Source organism: Stenella coeruleoalba (genome assembly GCF_951394435.1).
Source record: "Stenella coeruleoalba genome assembly, chromosome: 3".
NCBI classification, from domain to species: Eukaryota; Metazoa; Chordata; class Mammalia; order Artiodactyla; family Delphinidae; genus Stenella; species Stenella coeruleoalba.
The window spans coordinates 165,807,449-165,825,395 of record NC_137148.1 but is presented as its reverse complement, the minus strand read 5'-3'; the positions used below and the strand labels follow the sequence as shown (position 1 = coordinate 165,825,395).

Below are 17,947 nucleotides of genomic sequence, written 5' to 3'. Positions count from 1 at the left end.
GAGGGAGGGCTGCACCCAGCAGGGACGGGCGGGGCCCCCTGGGGAAGGGGCAGCGGGCTCACCTGGGAGGCACTGTGTCATGATGGCAAAGCCAATCCAGGACCCCACCTGTGGGCAGAGCAGGCAGGGTGAAGGCGGGCAGGGCTGGGCAGCCCCAGCTGTTCTAGTAAGGGGATGGGAACCGCACGCCAGAGCTCGAGGGGCCTGGAGTAAGGGGGCACTACACGATGAAGCTGCCCCTCAGTCCCCAACAGCCACAAGCCCAGCTGGACACCTCCCAGGCCCCACAGAGGCCACAGTCTCTCCATTTCCAAATGTTCCAAGTTCAAACTGCAGAAACAGCTACGGAGCCAGGCACCGCCCCCTCCTAGAAGCTAGCCCTCCACATGGGACCCCAAGCCCCGGGAGGGAGAGGAGAGGAGGGCAGACCCTCACCTCGTAGGTGTAATTGGGACAAGACACCAGCAGGAAGAGCCATGTGAAGGGGTTCTTGGTGGGGTATGGGATCTTCCTGGTCTTAGACCCTGGGAGGACAGGACAGGAGTGAGACCCGCTGGCTCAGCCTGCCCAGGTGGCCATCCCCCCTGCCCGGAGCAGGCCACTCACCAGCTGGCCGCAGGTCCCGCAGGGCCATGTGGATGGAGAAGTTGCCGAGCTGGCAGATCTGTTAGAGAAGCAGGGTCAGCTCGGAGCCGCCCCCCAAACTCCCCGCACCCTGTCATCCGTCCCAGCCCGCTTACCACAAAGATGGCGAGCGCCAGTTTAACCTGCTGAGCTCCGTAGGCTGAAGAGGAAGCAGAGAAGGGAAGCCCGTGAGGGGAGAGCCTGGGTGAAGGGGTGTTCACAAGGGAGAGCAGGGCCCGAGGCCACTTACTTGGCGGTGTGTAGAGAGGGTGGTTGATGTAATAGGCCATCCACGCGGCGAAGCCCCAGTAGTAGGTGCAGTTCTGAAAGGGAGCAGGGCCGGGATGGAGCCTGGCCCAATGGAGGGCAGGACCCAGGTGAGGGGGACCAGGGAGGGTAGGGCCGGGGGTGAAGGGCCTGGACAGGCAGCTGGGGGCTCACCTTGAAGATGTTGCGCAACGGCATGGTGCCGTGGGAGAAGCGGTGCACGAAGAGCGTCTCCAGCAGGCGCTTGATGTAATGGAATGAGTGGCAGATGCAGGCAAGGCTGCGGGCGGGGGAGCCAGTTCAGCGGGGGCAGGTCCGCAGGCCTTCCCCTCCCCCTGCCACCTCCTCCCACCCGGCCCCACTCACTGTACCACCGTGTGCCGACTGGACGTGAAGTCATATTTGTGGCCATAGATGAAGGGCACCCGAAAGTAGAAGAGCAGATAGATGAAAAGGGGCCCGGCGTACTCTGTCAGGAAGACCTGGGGAGGGGAGAGGTGAGTCACCCCAACGCGGCAGATGGGAGACGAGGCTGCTGGGAGAGGGGTCTGCACGCACCGTTACCCAGCTGATCTGGGCCCCCAGGTCCCGGAAGTAGAGGGTGGCCGTGGTGCCCACGGGCAGCTTCTGCAGAACATCCTCATCCTTCAGGGACTTGCCCTCTGCGGAGAGTCGGGCCAGGGCTCAGGGCCTGCCTGGGCCTTCGCCCAGGGCCACCCAGGAGCCCGGGGACAGCCAAGCAGACAGCTGTACTCACTGGGGTCCAGGCGGAGGGACTGGCGGGCGGGGTACCACTGTGGATCTGTAGGGAGAGTAGGGTGTCACAGCACACAGCCTGATGGGGCCCAGGGTCCCTACAGCTCCTCCGGCCCCCGGGCAAGATCTCTGAAGTTTGTGTGGCTCCAGGACACAGACCGGAAGAGCAGGCAAAGCGGGATGTTGTCCTTCCCAAAGCCCAGCAAGGGCGTTCCTGTTGATGGCCACACGGGGGCGGGTGCCCCAGGCAAGCCCAGAGAAGCCTGGGCCACACTGGGGTTATCTCTGCAGGCCCTTGCGGGAGAGGCATGTAGGACAGGGTCCTACCTAGAGGCCCCTGCCCAGAGGGGTCGCGGGGGCAGTGTGGCTGGGTCCTGGACTTACGGCTCTTGGTGAAAAGGTTCTTGATCTCAGCAATGGTGGCTTGGGGCTCCACCTGGGGGAAACACAGGCCAGGCACCAGTAAGCCGTGGGCGGGGAGCCCGGGACCCAGAATCCCTCTTGGTGAAGTGGGATGGACTGGGGTCCCAGGCAACTGCTATGGGAGGGGGGAGCCGACAAGGCAGCCATGGGCCTGAGGGCCATTTTAACCAGGCAGCCAGGTCACCCCTGGACTGGCTGGGAGATGGTGTGAGCATGGGAAGCCAGGCCCACCTCGCCTCTCCTCTCCACCCCCAGCCGCAACTCCCCCCAGAGAAAAGGCCCTCAACCTGTTCCAGACCTCCCTGGGATGGGACGAACCCCTTCCCCTGGCCTGGCCTCGGAGTGGGGCCGGTCTCAGGACTCCACCTCCTTCCCAGGCCCCAGAGCCATGCAGGGTCCACTGAGGCTGCTTCACCTCCTCTCACACTGGGAGGCCAGCTCCCGGCCACACCCAGGGGCCAGGGTGCTCTACCCTGAGCGGCAAGCCGGCTGGGGCAGGCCCAGGGACAGTACGCCTCCTGCACACCCTGAAGGGCAGGGGCTGGGTGTCAGGACCCAGGTGGAGGGGCACTCCCATCTCCCTGGTCGCAGGCCCAGCACCCTCGGGCCAGCGCAGTCTGCACTGCGGTCCTACCTTGTCCAGGAAGCACAGCTTCTCCCGGGTCTTTGCGTCCAGAATCTCCACCTCAAAGAAGAGAACGGCCTTTTTAGGTTTCTTGATCGTCTTGGGGGGCATGGGCCGGGGGAGGCCATTGAGGCCAAAGACGGGGCCAAGGCCCTGGCTGGTCTCCCGGGCCACCACGCTCACGCTCAGGTCCATGCCTGCCCCGCTCTGCCCGCTGCGGCCAGAGGCCCCAGCTGCCGGCCGTCAGCCCCCACCACAGACCTCCCCACGCGAAGTGCTCTGGGCCGGGCCGGCGAGATCAAATTCTGCCGCGGTGCTGGAAGGCAGCCCGGGCCTGCCTTGGCTCCGCCAGCTTCTGTGCAGATGTAACCCGAGTGGCCCAACAGCCACAGCCCAACTAAATATATAACTGCCCCACACTGAGCCCCCCAGGAGCCATGCCACAGACCTCCTGGGAGGGGGCACCTGGGGGCAGCCCTCCAAGGGCTGAGTTGCCCTGACTGTAAGGCTTTCGAGGGGACACGGACCCCCAACAGCACGGGGGGGAAGGGAGATCCCCAGAAGAGGCATGGAGGTGCCTCCTGGCCTCCCTGCCCAGTGCAGAGCAAGGGCCTGTCACCAGGAGCAGGGTGAGAGGCCAACGGGCCGCCCAGGCCCCAGCTCAGGCGCACAGAGTTCACTGGGCTTGGAGAAATCCCAGCTATTTTGAGAATCCGTGAGATAGATCTTCCATTTCCCCTTCTGAGCTGTAAGAGACACTCCGGATTATTCTCCTCGTGCATCTGTGTTCCCAGGGAGGTGACAGATTCCGGCGTTATTGGTGCAGAGAGCCTCTCTCTAAGTGTGGAACGGGTCAGGAAACCAGGAAGTTTCCAGCAAGCGCCCCAGCCTAGGCCAAGACCTTGGCTCACACCTCCCCGGCCTCCCTCTCCACCCAGTTCTCACTAGGTCCACCCAGGCCTTGTTCAAGGCCACCTCCAGGGCAGTCTTCCCACCATGTCAGCCCAACATAGCACCCTCGTCCGGGCCCTGAGCCCCCCAAAGCCCAGGGCAGACAGCCTGGGCACCCCCACCCCACTCCACTCTCCCTGAGCCCCAGGCAGTGGTGGGACCAGTGGTGCAAAGGGGCAGTGCTGGGAGGGAGGAAGCCCCCAGGGGGACGTGATCCACCCATCCTAAGCGGGTCCGAGAAGGCACCTGGGCCAGCTGAGAATGGTGTGAACTGCTGGTGGAGCTGGAGTGAGGCCCAGTAGGGCCCGAGCCCACCACGCAGGCCTGAGGGCCCCAGTGTAGGGCTTGACGCAGATCTTATTAGACATGGGGACGTGGCAGGCAGGGCTGGGTCTGACCCCAAGTCGGCCACTGGGCAGCAGGTGCTGAGGACCCTTCCCGCCTGGCAGGCCCTCAGTCAGAGATAGCATGGAGAAAAGGAGCAGATCTTAGAGCCCCAGGGCAGGGCCCCAGACAGGGCTCTCTGAGGGCACGCCCACCCACCTAGGGCCACGCCCCCCAGGAGGAAAGGGCTCCCCTCACACACACTCCACCACCAGTGGGAGAGGCAGGGGGCGTGGTGGGCAGCACACAGGACTGAATCCGGCCCTGCCACGCTGTCACTGGGTGACTCTGGGGCTGTCACTTCTCTCTGAGCCTCAGGCCGGAGGCAGGTAGGAAAGTGTGTACCTCGAGGGGCTGGCGTGGTACCTGACAGATGGGAAGTGCTCCCCAAACCTCAGGCTGTGAGGACAGGCTTGAGGGGACCCTGGGCGCCTGCGATGAAGGGAAGGGGATGGGCCTGGGTTCAGATCCCGGCTCCCCTACTGGCCAGGGGGTCGCTGCAACACACTGGCCTGTTTGCCCACCTATGCTCTACCCACCCCACGTCATGGACGGAGGGCAGGAGAGAGCCCAGAGCCCAAGAATTCCTGGCCGATGCTACTGTCACCACGCTAGAGAGTGCGCCTGCTGTCAACTGGGGGCTCTGCATGGCCACGTGGCCTTGGGGGGCAGGTTACTGAACCCCTCTGAGTCATGGGGATAACAAGGCCAGACAGAAGGGCCAGAAAGAGGGCGCTGCTCACACTACCCCGAGTGTCTGGCCCCACCAAGGGGACTCGGAAGAGGGAAGGGGTACAGGCAGAATGTGCCCAAAAAGGCGAGGATAGCACCGCCCCGAGCAGGCAAAGGGCCTGCTGCCCTGTGGCGGCAGGTATATTAATAGTTCCTGGGTCCCAGGCGGGCAGTGCCCACATGCCTTCCGAGCTCGTGTGGTCCGCAGGAAGGCTGCACCACGTCTATTGGGAGAGCAGGCCTCCGAGTTCCTGCTGAACCACTCACAGCTTAAAATACAACCAGCCCCTCTCCCTGCCGGCCAGCTGCTGGGGGAGGGCTGAAACCCTACCCTCTCCCCCCAACCTGGGCACCAGACCAGAACCCAGGAGGAGAGTATGGGACGTCGGGGCCCCGACTGGCTGCTGGGAAAGGAAGCTGGGCAGCGGGAGGGGACGGCCGGGACAGGGGCCACCCTCCCAGCAGCCGCTGCTGCAGCTGCTACGGCTGCCACTGCCGCCAACACACCCAGGCCAGCCCGAGGCTGCAGAGGAGCAGCGGCGCCCTCACAGAGGTAAGCCCGGCCCGTGCGGCAGCACTCAAGGCCCCGGGGCCACTGGGGAGTGGGCTGCCCCAGCTCAAGGCCGCTGTGACAGGTTTGGTCCTCATTTCCCATTTCCTGTCCCCAAATCTCCACCACAGGAGAGGTCTGAAAGGCCCTGGGCAGGGCAAGGGGGTGGGGATGCGGTGTCGGGGGGGAGCCACAGGGCCTACCATCGTACAACTGCCTGTGCCTCTCTAATTATTTCAGAAAAGTAAAATTTTTAAATTTTAAAAGCCAAGTGGGAAGGAAAAAAAATAAAAAATAAATAAAAATTATACATATATATATATATATATATTTAGGTGAGAGAAGCCAGGTACAAAGGGGTCACGTGTTTATGTGAAATGCCCCAAACAGGTAAATGGAAGGAGACAGAAAGCAGACTGGTGGCTGTCAAGGATGGGGTGAGGGGAGATGGGAGTGGCAACTAATGGGGACCGGGTCTCCTTTTGGGGTGATGAAAAGGTTGTGGAACTAGACAGAGACGGGGGTTGCACAACACTGTGAATTAAATTCCCTTTTAAATGGCTAATTGTACGTCACGTGAATTTTACCTCAATAAATCTTTTTTTTTAAAGGGTGGGGCTAGCAAACCGGTCCCAATTACCCATAGAGAGAAAAGGCCGAGGGGCAGGGAGCAGCAGAGGCTAGCCACACCTCCACCCCACCCGATGAGGGCCTAAATATGGGGGAGCCCATCACGCACTTCCCAATCTTCAGTCCCTGAGCTTACCCCCTACTCCCCACCCCGCCCTGCTCTGCGCCCCAGCACACTCCCGTCCCTACGCTTGTCACACACACTCACACACCCCTGAGCCTGCCCGGGCCTGAGGCCAGCCTGGGGTGGGGGCCCAGGATAGGCCCAGGACTGGGGTGAGGGGCACAGGTGGCTGCTGGGCAGAGCCCCAGGCAGGGGTCCTGAGCACAGAAGGGGAGGTAGCAGGCTCAGGCCCTACCCCAGAGAGAAGGCAGGCAAGGGGCAGGGGAGGAGTGAGTGGTGGGACTTTCTGAAGGAGCCGGGGACAGCTCTTCCTGTCCCCGTGGAGGGAAGGGGCTGGGGGGACAAGGGGGCGGTGATATGTTCGAAGGATGAATGAAGCAAAGCCCGTGAGGGTGTCACTGACTTGAAGTCCGGGCACTGGCCACAGGCAGGGGGTGTGGCCCCAAAGCCTCAGGCACAGTGGCCAGACAGAGGGCAAGGACAGGCAGGAGCCCTGGCCTGGGGCACAGGACGCTGGCTCTACGATGACAGTTCCCCAGCCTGGGAGGAATTCTCACCCAGAGGCCCCAGATTCCAGGGCCCAGCCAAGGGCAACTCATGGCACCATGAGGTCAGGGCTGGACAAGGGGCAGGGCACAGCCCACCCCGCAGGCTGCAGCCCTGCCCCACCCAGAGGGGAGTACCCAGAGCTACTGCCGGGCAGCAGGGCCCACACGCTTCACTGCCTTCATGGGAATAAATATGGTGCTGATCAAGGTAGCCATAGTAGAAAGGGGGGTGCCCACTTTCTGAGCACCTGTTTCAAGCTAGCATGGGTGCCCAGAGCCTCAGGGAGACAAGGCTCCTGGGATGGTCCCCACGTGGCAGATGAGAAAACCAGGGCTCAAGAGTAGGAGAGGGCTTCCCTGGTGGTGTAGTGGTTGAGGGTCCGCCTGCCGATGCAGGGGACACGGGTTCGTGCCCCGGTCCGGGAAGATCCCATGTGCCGCGGAGCGGCTGGGCCCGTGAGCCATGGCCACTGAGCCCACGTGTCCGGAGGCTGTGCTCCGCAACGGGAGAGGCCACAACAGTGAGAGGCCCGCGTACCGCAAAAAAAAAAAAGAGTAGGAGAGGCTAAGGGCCTTTGCACATGCTGTTCTCACTGCCTGAATCGCTCTCCCCCAGACCCCGCAGGGCTCCTCCCTAACCTCGTCAGTGAGGCCCTTCCTGACTGTCAACTTAAAATAGCAACCCAGACATTTACCGTCTGCCTCCCACTGGATGGTCAGCTCCAGAGGGCAGGGACTGTCCCGTCCTCAGTCACTTCCCAGCACCCAGGACAGAGCCTGGCGAGGAGCTGTTCTCCATAAGCACCTGCGGGAGGCACCTTGCCTCAAAGCCCCCACCCCACCACCCTCTGAGCCAAGGCCTTTCCCTCACTCCTCCTTCACCACACTTGGGGGGATGGGGGCCTGCCCACCACACCAGACCCCAGAGCAGAGGTGGGCGCCCCAGTGCAGGAGCTGCTGCAGGAGGGCTTTCCCTAGCCTGGGCCGGCGGCCTCGCTCCAGGGAAGCCTCTGTGAGGCCTGCAGACACACCCACCCAGCTCCGGTGACCCTGTGCAGCCCAGCATTCTGGCTGCCAGACCCTCCTCCAAGGAGCGGGGCACTGCTCACCAACGGAAAGGGTCTCTGGTAGGCCAGCTCTGGCTTCTAGGGAACCCTGTCTCTCTTCACCAGCATCCCCAACACAGAAGGGGCTCCACACTGACAGGCTCCACACACCCTGGGCCCTTGGAGGCGGCAGCAACACAGGCACAGCGGCCCCTCACAAGGAGGCTCTGAGGTCAAAAAGACTCACCTATTTCCTGGCTGTGTGGCCCTGGACGAGTAACCCAACCTCTCTGAGCCTCCATTTCCTTTATCTACAAAGTGGGCTGCCCCCACCTGCTATCTCACAGGGTCACTGTAAGATTTACACATAATAACAACCACCATTCTGGTCTGTGTGAGGTCCGGGGCGGGGGGTGCTAGTGCCCGGGGGTGCCGGAACAGAGAACAGCGGCACGTTCTGCACCAAGAATTGTGGGGAAAGACAGAGAACGGGGGGCGGGGGGGTCAGGAGTTGGGAGGATGGCCATTTTAGACAGAGTGGTCAGGGAAGGCCTCCCTGAGAAAGTACACAAACATGTCCAGTCTAGGATAATTCTTATAAAGAATAAATGTTATCAGACCGATACTAGCGAAACAGAAGTGGCAGACGCACAGGGAGCCAGGCCCCTCCTCCTCCCCGAGTCCTCACCACGATCATGAAGGGGCCCAACCACACCAAGGTCAGAGAGGTGATGCAAGGAGCTGATGACAGTGAGCCTGAACCCTAACAATAGCAAGACACGTGCGGATGGCAGAGGCTGGGCTGTGGCGAGCGTCCCTACTGTAGTTCATCACCGCCACAGCCGGGGCGGCAGCCGCCGAGACTGCCCCGCTCTCCACTGCCCCCTTGTGGCCGCGGCCTCTGCTCCCACCAGCTGGAAGGGTGTGCACAGCAGCTGGAGCTCCAGGTGAATGAACCGGGCACATCTGGTGCAGGATGGGAGCAAGAGAGTGAACACTAACTCTGGCTCTGCCACTCACCAGCCAAGAGGCCTCGGGGAGCCACTGCCTCACGCTCCTTCCTTCATGCATTCATCCTTTCCTGCCTCCCCTTTTCCCCTGGGCACTGCAGTGAACAAACCCCTGCCTTCACAGAAGCTGCATTCCAGGCGTGGGCTGGGGGTGGGTAGGGACACACAATAAATAGTGGCATGTTTTGCACCAAGAGCTGTGGAGACAAAAAGAGAAAGGTGGCAGGGGTGGGGTGGGGGAGTATGGCCGTTTTAGACAGAGCGGTCAAGGAAGGCCTCCCTGAGGAAGGGGCATCTAAAAAGGCCAGTGGAACTGAGGGAACAAGTCGTGCATACATCCAGGGGAAATGCGTTCCAGGCAGAGGGAACAGCCACTGCAAAGGCCCTGAGACTGGACTGTGCCTGGCATGTTTAAGCAGCAGACCACTGTGGCAGGAGCAGAGTGTGGAGGGGGAGAGCAGGAAGACACAAACAGGGAAGTGATGGGGCAGATCTTGCAGGCGATTGTGGGCCACAGGGAGGACTCTGGCTTTTACGCTGAGTGAGGTGGGAGCCATGGAGGGTTCTTGAGCAGAGGAAGGATGTGACCTGACTCAGCTGTTCCTAGGCAGCCCCGTGGGAAATGGGAGACCAGGGCAGAAGCAATGATGAGGGCAGGAGTAGGGAGATGGCCATGGAGTGGGTGAGAAGTGGACAGACTATGAAGATGGAAGTGACAAGATGTGCTGATGGTTTGGGTGTGGGGATGGGGGGCAGGGGTGGGTCTGAGGTTCTGACCTGAGCCTCAGAAGGGAGAAGCACCAAGTAGGAGGGCGGCAGGAAGGGTAGGCACCGCCTGAGCCCAGGCTGGAAGTTTGCAACTGCTGCTCTCCCCTGTGGGAGCTGCTGCACAGGCGGGGCACCCGGGGCCCAGGCACCAGTGCCCAGAAAGCCTCCCAAGCCAGGAGCCTGGGCCCCTCTCAAGCTTCAGTTTCCCCATTTTCATAAACACAGCCAGGCCCGGTGTTCCTCAGGCCCCTCCCACCTGTAAACGAGACGCAGTGGCCTCATGGCAGAGTCAACATCCCCGGGCCTGGGACAGGGGCGGGCACGGGCCTGAGAGTCAGCTTGGACTCCTGGTCACCCTCACCACGTCCCGCTTCCATGCGTCCTAAGATGGAACCTGCCCAATGGGTATGGGTTAGAACCGCAGCTGCTTCCCAAATGCCTCTCCTCACCCTCTCCTTTCAATCCCCACGGCAGCCGAGGGAGCTGGAGCCATTAACTCCATTTCACAGATGGGGAAGCTGAGTTCCAAGGGGTGAGGAGTGCACGCAGCTCACGCAGCAGTAAACTCCTGAGCCCACACCCCCACCACACGCCGGCCTCTGGGGCTGCACCCCCAGCCAGCGCGCCCCGCAGAGGCCCCCACGCAGTGAGGGTGCAGTACAGGGCACCCTGCCTAGAGCAGGCTCGCTGGGACCCCACGGGGTCCGCCTGCCAGAAAAGGGCTCTTCAACCGGGATGCCTTGTGCTGGGCAGCCTAGCACAACCCAGTGAGTGCCTGCAGGGGAGTGTGGGCTCCGGTGGGTGACATCTCCCGAGGCGGGGGCACAAGAGGCCTAGCTGAGGGTACAAGCCCTGCTCAGTGCAGCCTAGAACTCCAGGCAAAGATGCAGAGGGCCCAACAGGTCCGTCAGCCGGCCGACCCGGGCACTCTCGGCCCCCAGAGCGCCCACACGGGGCACGAGAGGACGGAGGCCTGGCCTTGAGCAGCACATGCCAGACTGGCTCAGCCGCTTCACAAATGCAGAGTCTTGAGCATGTTCACCTACACTCCGCGGCTCAGCACTTTCAGCTCCCTCTCCCTTCCACTTTCCAGAAATATCGAAGTCACACTACTCTTGCCAGGGCAGCTGAGAAGACCTGCCAGGACGCCAGCACAGGCCACACCTGCTCGGCCAGAAATACCTCCTTCCCCAGTGGCCTCACTCATGACCCCATTTCTCCTGGGGGGACTGCACAGCCTCCCTGAGGTGCCACAGTGGTTGGGGGGTGGGGGAATGTTGCCCAGGGGAGAAGGGGCAAGAGAGAGACTGACCACCCACTCCCAGGTCCTCAACCAGCCGGCTCCTGCCTCCCACCCCTGGTAGCCAGAGGAGAAGTGGCAGGGTCTGAATGCCAATGTCCCTAGGCTCTGGGATCCGGGGCCAGGAGAAGCTGGCAGAGCCCCAGGCAGCCCAGTAGCATCCAGCCTTGAAAGACATTCTTCGGGTGCTCGGGTGCCCCGGCTGGTTGCTGTGACCACAGGAGGCCCAAGATGAAGGAGATGCTGGGCCAACACAGCAGGACTCTGGGTCTTGGGCCTGAGAGGGCCATGCTCTTTGACCAGCTGTTTGCTGGTGCCCACAGCCCACACACCTCCCTGGGCAGTTACCGGCCTCTGGGGCCTCCAGGGGGCGCTGTCCTGGACAGAGCTGGGCTGCAAGGGCCTATTCCATTGGAAGTGCCGTCACTAGTATCGTCTATCAGATGCTTACTTTGGGCCAAGAACTGTGCTGAGACCTTTACCTGCACAACTCACCTAGCCTCACCTGCGCCTGTAAGCTAAGGACTGTGACCCCAGTTAGGTGGCTCAGAAAACCAGGGCTCGGAAACCAGGGGGCCCTTGCCCAAGGCACGTAGCCCAAGGAAGTACCAGAGCCAGCACCGACCCCGCCTACCCGGGCCCAAAGTCTCTCACTGCTCAGCGTCACAAAGTAATACCTCCTCCACTCTGGAGAACAGGGCCAAATGCTAACAGAAAACAAGGAGGAACAAACCCTGGATCCAATTATCTGGAAGGCAGCCCCCCACCCCCAGCTTCCCTGCTGACATTACAACTCCAGCACACCTAGTCTCCAGAGCTCTGAGCAATGCAGAACATGTCACCTCCACAAGGAGCGCCCTTGAGAGGTTGAGTCTGCTTGTCCCTGGGCCCCAGCATCCCTTGGCCCCAGCAGAGTCTGGCCATACCAAGGGCGAAAGGCCTGTCACCCCGATACCACCCAGAGGGGCTCAGGCAAGATTAGCAGCTCTCTCGACACTTCCTGCATGGTTTCCTGCCCCAGGCTAAAGCCACCAATGAGCCTGGAAAACCAGTGCCATAGGGGTGGGGGGCTCCCCCAACCCTGAGCGAGAGGCGGTGCTGCAGAGGCCAAAGTCAGACAACCTCCCTGCCTGAGCCCTGTCTTCTCCATCTGGTAAATGGGAATGTTTGTAAGAGGACCTGACAGAGATGATTCCCGTGGCGGATGTGGCTAAGAACCCCGCCTAGTGGTCCTGAACCCTGCCTGCTTATGAAACCCACCGGAAGAGCCCTGGCCTGGACAACTCAGACAAGGAGATCGGGATCTCTGATGGAGGGCCAGGCATCCACAGCTTCAAAAGCACCCAGGTGACAGATGGAGGCGGCCAACTCAACCCGGACTCCCTTCCTCAAACAGGGTCCTGCCCTTTCGATGATGCCCAAAGCCCTTACCACAGCTGACGGACACTGACTGACGTGCCCTCCCAGACCCTTCCAGCGGAGCCTCAGCCAACCCCCTTGGTCGCTCTGTACCCCGTCCCTGCTCCCTTCCCCAGCACCAGCCAGCAGGGTGCCAACAGCCAGCCTCCCCCAGCTCATGCTGGCCTGCTAGGTTTGCATTGTCACCCCACTTTACAGACGAGGCAGCCAAGGCTCAGGAGCCCCGAGGACACATTAGTTACAAGCTCCAGGGGCAGGGCCCTGCCTGCTTTTGCTCCTTAGAACTGAACGCTCTTCCTCCAGGGCTGCCCCCTAGCCCCAGACCCCCGGAAGATGGCCCAGATCTGCACCCCTGCACCCCTGGCCGGGTCAAGGTTGGTGACCACATCCGGTCTCTCTCCATCTCTGGGCAGGAAGGCACTGTCAAAGCTGGAAGAGGTGGTGAGGCTGAGCTCTGCGGACACAGGCTGACCGGAGCGGCAGAAGGCGCTCATCCAGGCCGACCTACGCGCCCAGCACGCCCAGCCCAGGTTGCAGCAGGCAGGTCAGTCTACGCCGGGGGAGTGCCGCTTGCATGGGACCCAGGTGGCCAGCCTTCTACCCGCAGCAGCAGCTACCACCTCCTGCACGCTCACAACGTGCAGGCAGGGAGGCAAGTCCTCGACACAAATTATCTCCTTTCCTATGAATCCCCTTCTCCAGGTGAGGACACTGAGGCTCACTCATTCACTGCATAAACAGTGACTGAATACCTGCTACATGCCAGGCACTGGGAAGGACTCTGGGGGTTCGGCCCTGGAAGGAGAGAAAAAAAAATCCTTGCCCATCACTTTCACAGGGAACAAAGACAATAAAATAGTCACACACGATATGTGCCATGGGAAAAACAAATCAGGAAAAGGGGACAGGGAGGGACAGGTGAAGGGAGCTGGCAGCTTCGTGTAAAGTGGTCAAGAAAGGCCTCCCTCGGGCTTCCCTGGTGGCGCAGTGGCTGGGAGTCCGCCTGCCGATGCAGGGGACACGGGTTCGTGCCCCGGTCCGGGAGGATCCCACATGCCGCGGAGCGGCTGGGCCCGTGAGCCATGGCCGCTGAGCCTGCGCGTCCGGAGCCTGTGCTCCGCAACGGGAGAGACCACAACAGTGAGAGGCCCGTGTACCGCAAAAAAAAAAAAAAAAAAGAAAGGCCTCCCTGAGGGGATGTTGAGCCAAGCCCTGAAGGCAGTTAATTAAGGAAAGGGCAGTTGAGAGATCTGAGAGCATGTAGGCAGAGAAATGGCCTGTGCAAAGGCCCTGAGGTGCAGCATGCTTGGTGTGCTCAAGCAACAGAGCCGAGGCCCCTGTGGCTGGGGGCAGGGTGGGTAGGAAGAAAGAAGGAGGTGAGGGCAGGGAGGTGATGGGTCATACAGGGTCTCCTGGGCCAGGTGAGGACTGTGGCTTCTACTCTGAGTGAGGTGGGAGCCACAGAGGGTTCTGGGCAGAGGAGGGATGGGACCTGGCTTGGGTTCTTAAAGGATCCCTCTGGACTATAGGGGAATAAGGATGGAAGCAGGAACACCAATAACAAGTTATCAAGATAGGGGCTTCCCTGGTGGCACAGTGGTTGAGAATCCACCTGTCAATGCAGAAGACACGGGTTCGAGCCCTGGTCTGGGACGATCCCACATGCCACGGAGCAACTAAGCCCGTGCGCCACAACTACTGAAGCCTGCGCTCCTAGAGCCCGTGCTCCGCAACAAGAGAAGCCACCACAATGAGAAGCCCGTGCACTGCAACGAAGAGTAGCCCCCGCTCGCCGCAACTAGAGAAAAGCCCGCACACAGCAACGAAGACCCAACGCAGCCATAAATAAATAAATAAATTTATTTATTTATTTTAGAAAAAGAACTTATCAAGATAAAGGATGGCTTAGACCAAGGGGTCAGCAAACTGTGGCCTACAGGCCCAATCTGGGCCACCACCTGTTTTTGTACAAGCTAAGATGGTTTTTACATTTTTAAACAGTTGGAAAAAATCGGAAGCCTATTTTATGGCACATAGGAATCATACAAAATTCAAATTTCAGCACCCACAAACAAAGTTGCATTGGAACACGGTCACGCTCGCTGGTTGACGTATTGTCTAGGGCTGCTTTTGTGACAGCGGCAGAGTTGAGAAGCTGTCACAGAGATTGTATGGCCTGCAAAGCCTAAGATATTCATCATGTGGCCCTTCACGGGTAAAGCCTGCCAGTCCCTGGCCCGGGCCGGGTGATGGCAGCAGTACCGATAAGAAGTGGTTGTATGCCACATGTATTCTGAAGGCAGAGGTACAGGACTTGCTGACTGCTGGACATGAGGTGTGAGGGAAAGAGCTGAGTCAAACAGCCGGGGGCCTGGTGACGAGAAGACTGGAACTGCCATTCACCGGCAGGGGTTGGGGGGCAGCACAGGTTGGTGGTGGGGAATCCAGCCTCAGTTCTGGACAATGTTGAGTCTGAAATGCCCATTGAACATTCCCAAAGAGATCCAGCTCACTGAAAAACACCACCCCTCCTCCCTGGGATCACATGAAAACATCTGTAAGCGAGCAAACTCAGCGCTCTTCGAACGCTTTTTGGTCATGTATCCCTAAAATAATTTTGCAAATTGCATGTCCCCCCCCGCAAAAAAAGATTCTTAAGTTGACAGCTAATATTTTGTGGGGTTTTTTTGTTGTTGCTTTTTTTGCGGTACGCGGGCCTCTCACTGTTGTGGCCTCTCCCGTTGCGGAGCACAGGCTCCGGACGTACAGGCTCAGCGGCCATGGCTCACGGGCCCAGCCGTTCCGAGGCACGTGGGATCCTCCCGGACCGGGGCACGAACCCGTATCCCCTGCATCGGCAGGCGGACTCTCAACCACTGCGCCACCAGGGAAGCCCGACACCTAATATTTTTTACCTGAGCTTGAATAGTTGCAAAAGATGTCACTTCTGGCCAACTGCAGATATTGGAAATTTTATGCAAACATTTACGGGGCTCTGTTAAATCTCACCAGAGTCTAAATACTTGAGTAATATCATACCTACCATCATTTCCTTTAAAAGGAAAAAGCTATAAACAAGCTCTTTAATATTTGCTACTTTTTTGCCTTGAAGTTGAATTCTGTTCCTGTTCCCCTCCCCCATGGAATTGTATCCAAATACACGCTTGTGACTGAAGGTTATTACTGAGCATCCTACCTATTCCTCAAATTGAAATTAAATTTCTTAAAAACATTTTCAGGACCTAAGGCTCTACGTGTAAAGAGAACATCTTTCAGGATGAGTTATCATTACGATATCTGCTAAACATACATCATAAACATAAATCATAAATCATCAACAACTGTCACTAAACATTAACCATAAACAGTAAGCTATTGGCACTGCCTCTCTCAGTGGGATGGAAGCGCCCTTTTTCGCAATTAGTTCATGTAGCCAAGGCGAATATTTCTTATTGCTAGAATGAGCTACAGCCTTTATTCTGACATTTCTTTATTTTCTTTTTTTAAAGTAAACACTAAGAAACCCAGTTCACATAAATAAGCAGATGAGGATGGACAGAGTTTTGTTAAAGCAAAAAAAAAAAAATCCCAATTCTGGGAACTCCTTCCCAGTTACTGGCCCAAAGTCTCACAGTGATCTAGTATCAAAAATATCTGTAAGGATCTTCCAGCTGACTAGCCCATTAGGCACCACTCCACTGTTTTTCTGAAAGCAGTGACTTGGGACCTGGTCCCCAAGGCCTGGTGTTGCTTACTTGCTCACCCCCATGCAGGTCCCCAAGAGCATACAGCGTGGCAGGCATTACCCAGTCAGGGTGGGAGACCCAGACCCCACCTCCCAGTCCAGTCTCAGGCCCAGGCGCCGCCCGTCTTCGAAGGCTCTACATGGCCCAGAGGAGCTCTGAGCAAGCCCATCAGACCTTCTAGTACATGAGCCAGAGGGCTCTACCCAAGGATGGCTGCGGCCACCTACTGCAGGGCAATCCTGTTCCCTGTGCTCCTCGGAGACACCGGGCCCAGGCCCGGGAACTCACAGAGCCCTGGAAACAGTGTCCGGTGCCCAAGGAGAGCTAGGACGTGCTTGCTACACAGAGACCTGCAAAGGACTCAACCACATGTGGAGGTCATCTGGAACCCCCCCAAGAGCCTTTTCTGCTGACTGAGAAGTTCCTGTTCTTCATCTGCTGAGCAAACCGAGCCCTTGATATGCCAGGCCTGTGCTAGGGGGCTGGGCTCGATGATGAACAGAAAGACCTAGGTGTGACAGCAGCATGCTGGGCGGTGATCCAGGTGCTGGGATACAATAGCCAAGCCCCCCCTCCCCCGACTGGGCCTGCTCACGCTCAAGGGGAACATGGGCAAAGAATCTGTTATGTAACATGAGGTCAGGGTGTACCAGTTGCTGGAAGAAAAGAGCTGGGCAGGGAGCCCAGAGGGCCACAGGAGGTGGTCAGGAAAGGCCTCTCTAAGGAAATGCGATTTGAGCCATGAGGCTCCCCGAGGAAAGTGCAAAAGGCCTGAGGCAGCACAGAGCTCGGCAGGGCTCAGGAACATCAAAAGACTGGAGCACAGCGTACTTGAGGGCACGCAGCTCTGGAGGAAGCTGGAGTGGAGGCCAAGACAAGTACTTTGGGTTTGAGCGTCCAGGGATGGGAAGTTGCTGGAGTGCCACAACCTGGTCTGGTTTGAGAAGGAGCCCTCTCGCTGCTGAGGACAAACATGGAAGCAGAGACGGCAGGCCTGAGACCCTGATGGCTTTGATTAGAGCATGAAGGTGGCAAGCAGTGAAAAAGACACCCTAATTCCTAGATCTAAAGTGCCACTGATTTAAAACAAGTTGCCATTTGTGGGTGGGTGGGGACGACACATATGTCAACATAAAATAAATAGGTAGAGGGACTTCCCTGGTGGTGCAGTGGTTAAGAATCTGCCCGCCAATGCAGGGGACATGGGTTCAATCCCTGGTCTGGGAAGATCCCACATGCCGTGGAGAAACTAAGCCCGTGCGCCACAACTACTGAGCCTGAGCTCTAGAGCTCGTGAGCCACAACTACTGAGCCCACGTGCCGCAACTACTGAAGCCCACGTGCCTAGAGCCCTTGTTCCGCAACAAGAGAAGCCACCACAATGAGAAGCCCACGCACCGCAACAAAGAGTAGCCCCCGCTCACGGCCACTAGAGAAAGCCCGCGCGCAGCAACGAAGACCCAATGCAGACAAAAATAAATAAATTTTAAATAAATAGGTAGACACAAATCATAAGATGTATCCCAACTTAAGGAACATGAAAATGCCAAAGGGAAAAAAATGCATGCACGTCTTGGGACAAAGAGAGGAGAGTAGTAACAAGTGAAAGAGGATTTTGGCAGAGGAAGGCAGGGTTTCTGGAATATTTAACAGGCCTAGCCATGTCTATAAAGGGTAAGGTAGTTTAAGAGAAAATACTCCGCTGCAGCTGTTGAGAGAGGGGTGCAGGAGGCACCTTGGTTGTCTCCACAGGCCAAGGCCCTCCGAGCCTCTCCCAGCCCCACAGGTCTCAGCTCGCTCGGCTCTACTGGCTCTGGCAAAGACAGGGAAGTGAAGTAAGGGGAAATGAGTCCCGGCATCTTCACAAAGACACCCTTCCCCGTGCTTTCTCCCGGATGGTGCAGGTTTCCAGGCCCAGCTGGAGAGACTGGAAATGGTACCATCCAGGGGCCCCAGGTGAGCCAGGATGTGGTGTTCAGAACGTGCACAGTTCCCGGGCCCGCTTCTCAGATGGCGCCTGGATGAGCCTGGCGGGAGATATTAC

At 58.9% G+C, this 17,947-nt stretch overlaps 1 protein-coding gene across 4 annotated transcripts in view; it reads right to left on the bottom strand.

Annotated features, from left to right (window-relative positions):
* TECR (trans-2,3-enoyl-CoA reductase) overlaps positions 1–17,947 on the bottom strand; it is a gene marked incomplete at its 3' end in the record, with an annotated part of 28,144 nt that overhangs the window by 384 nt on the left and 9,813 nt on the right. For 2 of the 4 annotated variants that reach the window (XM_079917935.1, XM_079917937.1), the window contains exons 2-11: positions 2,705–2,755; positions 2,032–2,083; positions 1,649–1,693; positions 1,450–1,553; positions 1,258–1,373; positions 1,066–1,171; positions 875–947; positions 741–784; positions 607–664; positions 63–108 (exon numbers count right to left, since the gene is read on the bottom strand). In XM_079917935.1, the coding sequence (XP_079774061.1) occupies positions 63–108; positions 607–664; positions 741–784; positions 875–947; positions 1,066–1,171; positions 1,258–1,373; positions 1,450–1,553; positions 1,649–1,693; positions 2,032–2,083; positions 2,705–2,755 (695 nt within the window). Of the gene's footprint in view, positions 1–62; positions 109–435; positions 525–606; positions 665–740; positions 785–874; positions 948–1,065; positions 1,172–1,257; positions 1,374–1,449; positions 1,554–1,648; positions 1,694–2,031; positions 2,084–2,704; positions 2,951–17,947 lie in introns of those variants that run through there. The other 2 variants (XM_079917938.1, XM_079917936.1) reach the window with 2 other exon arrangements.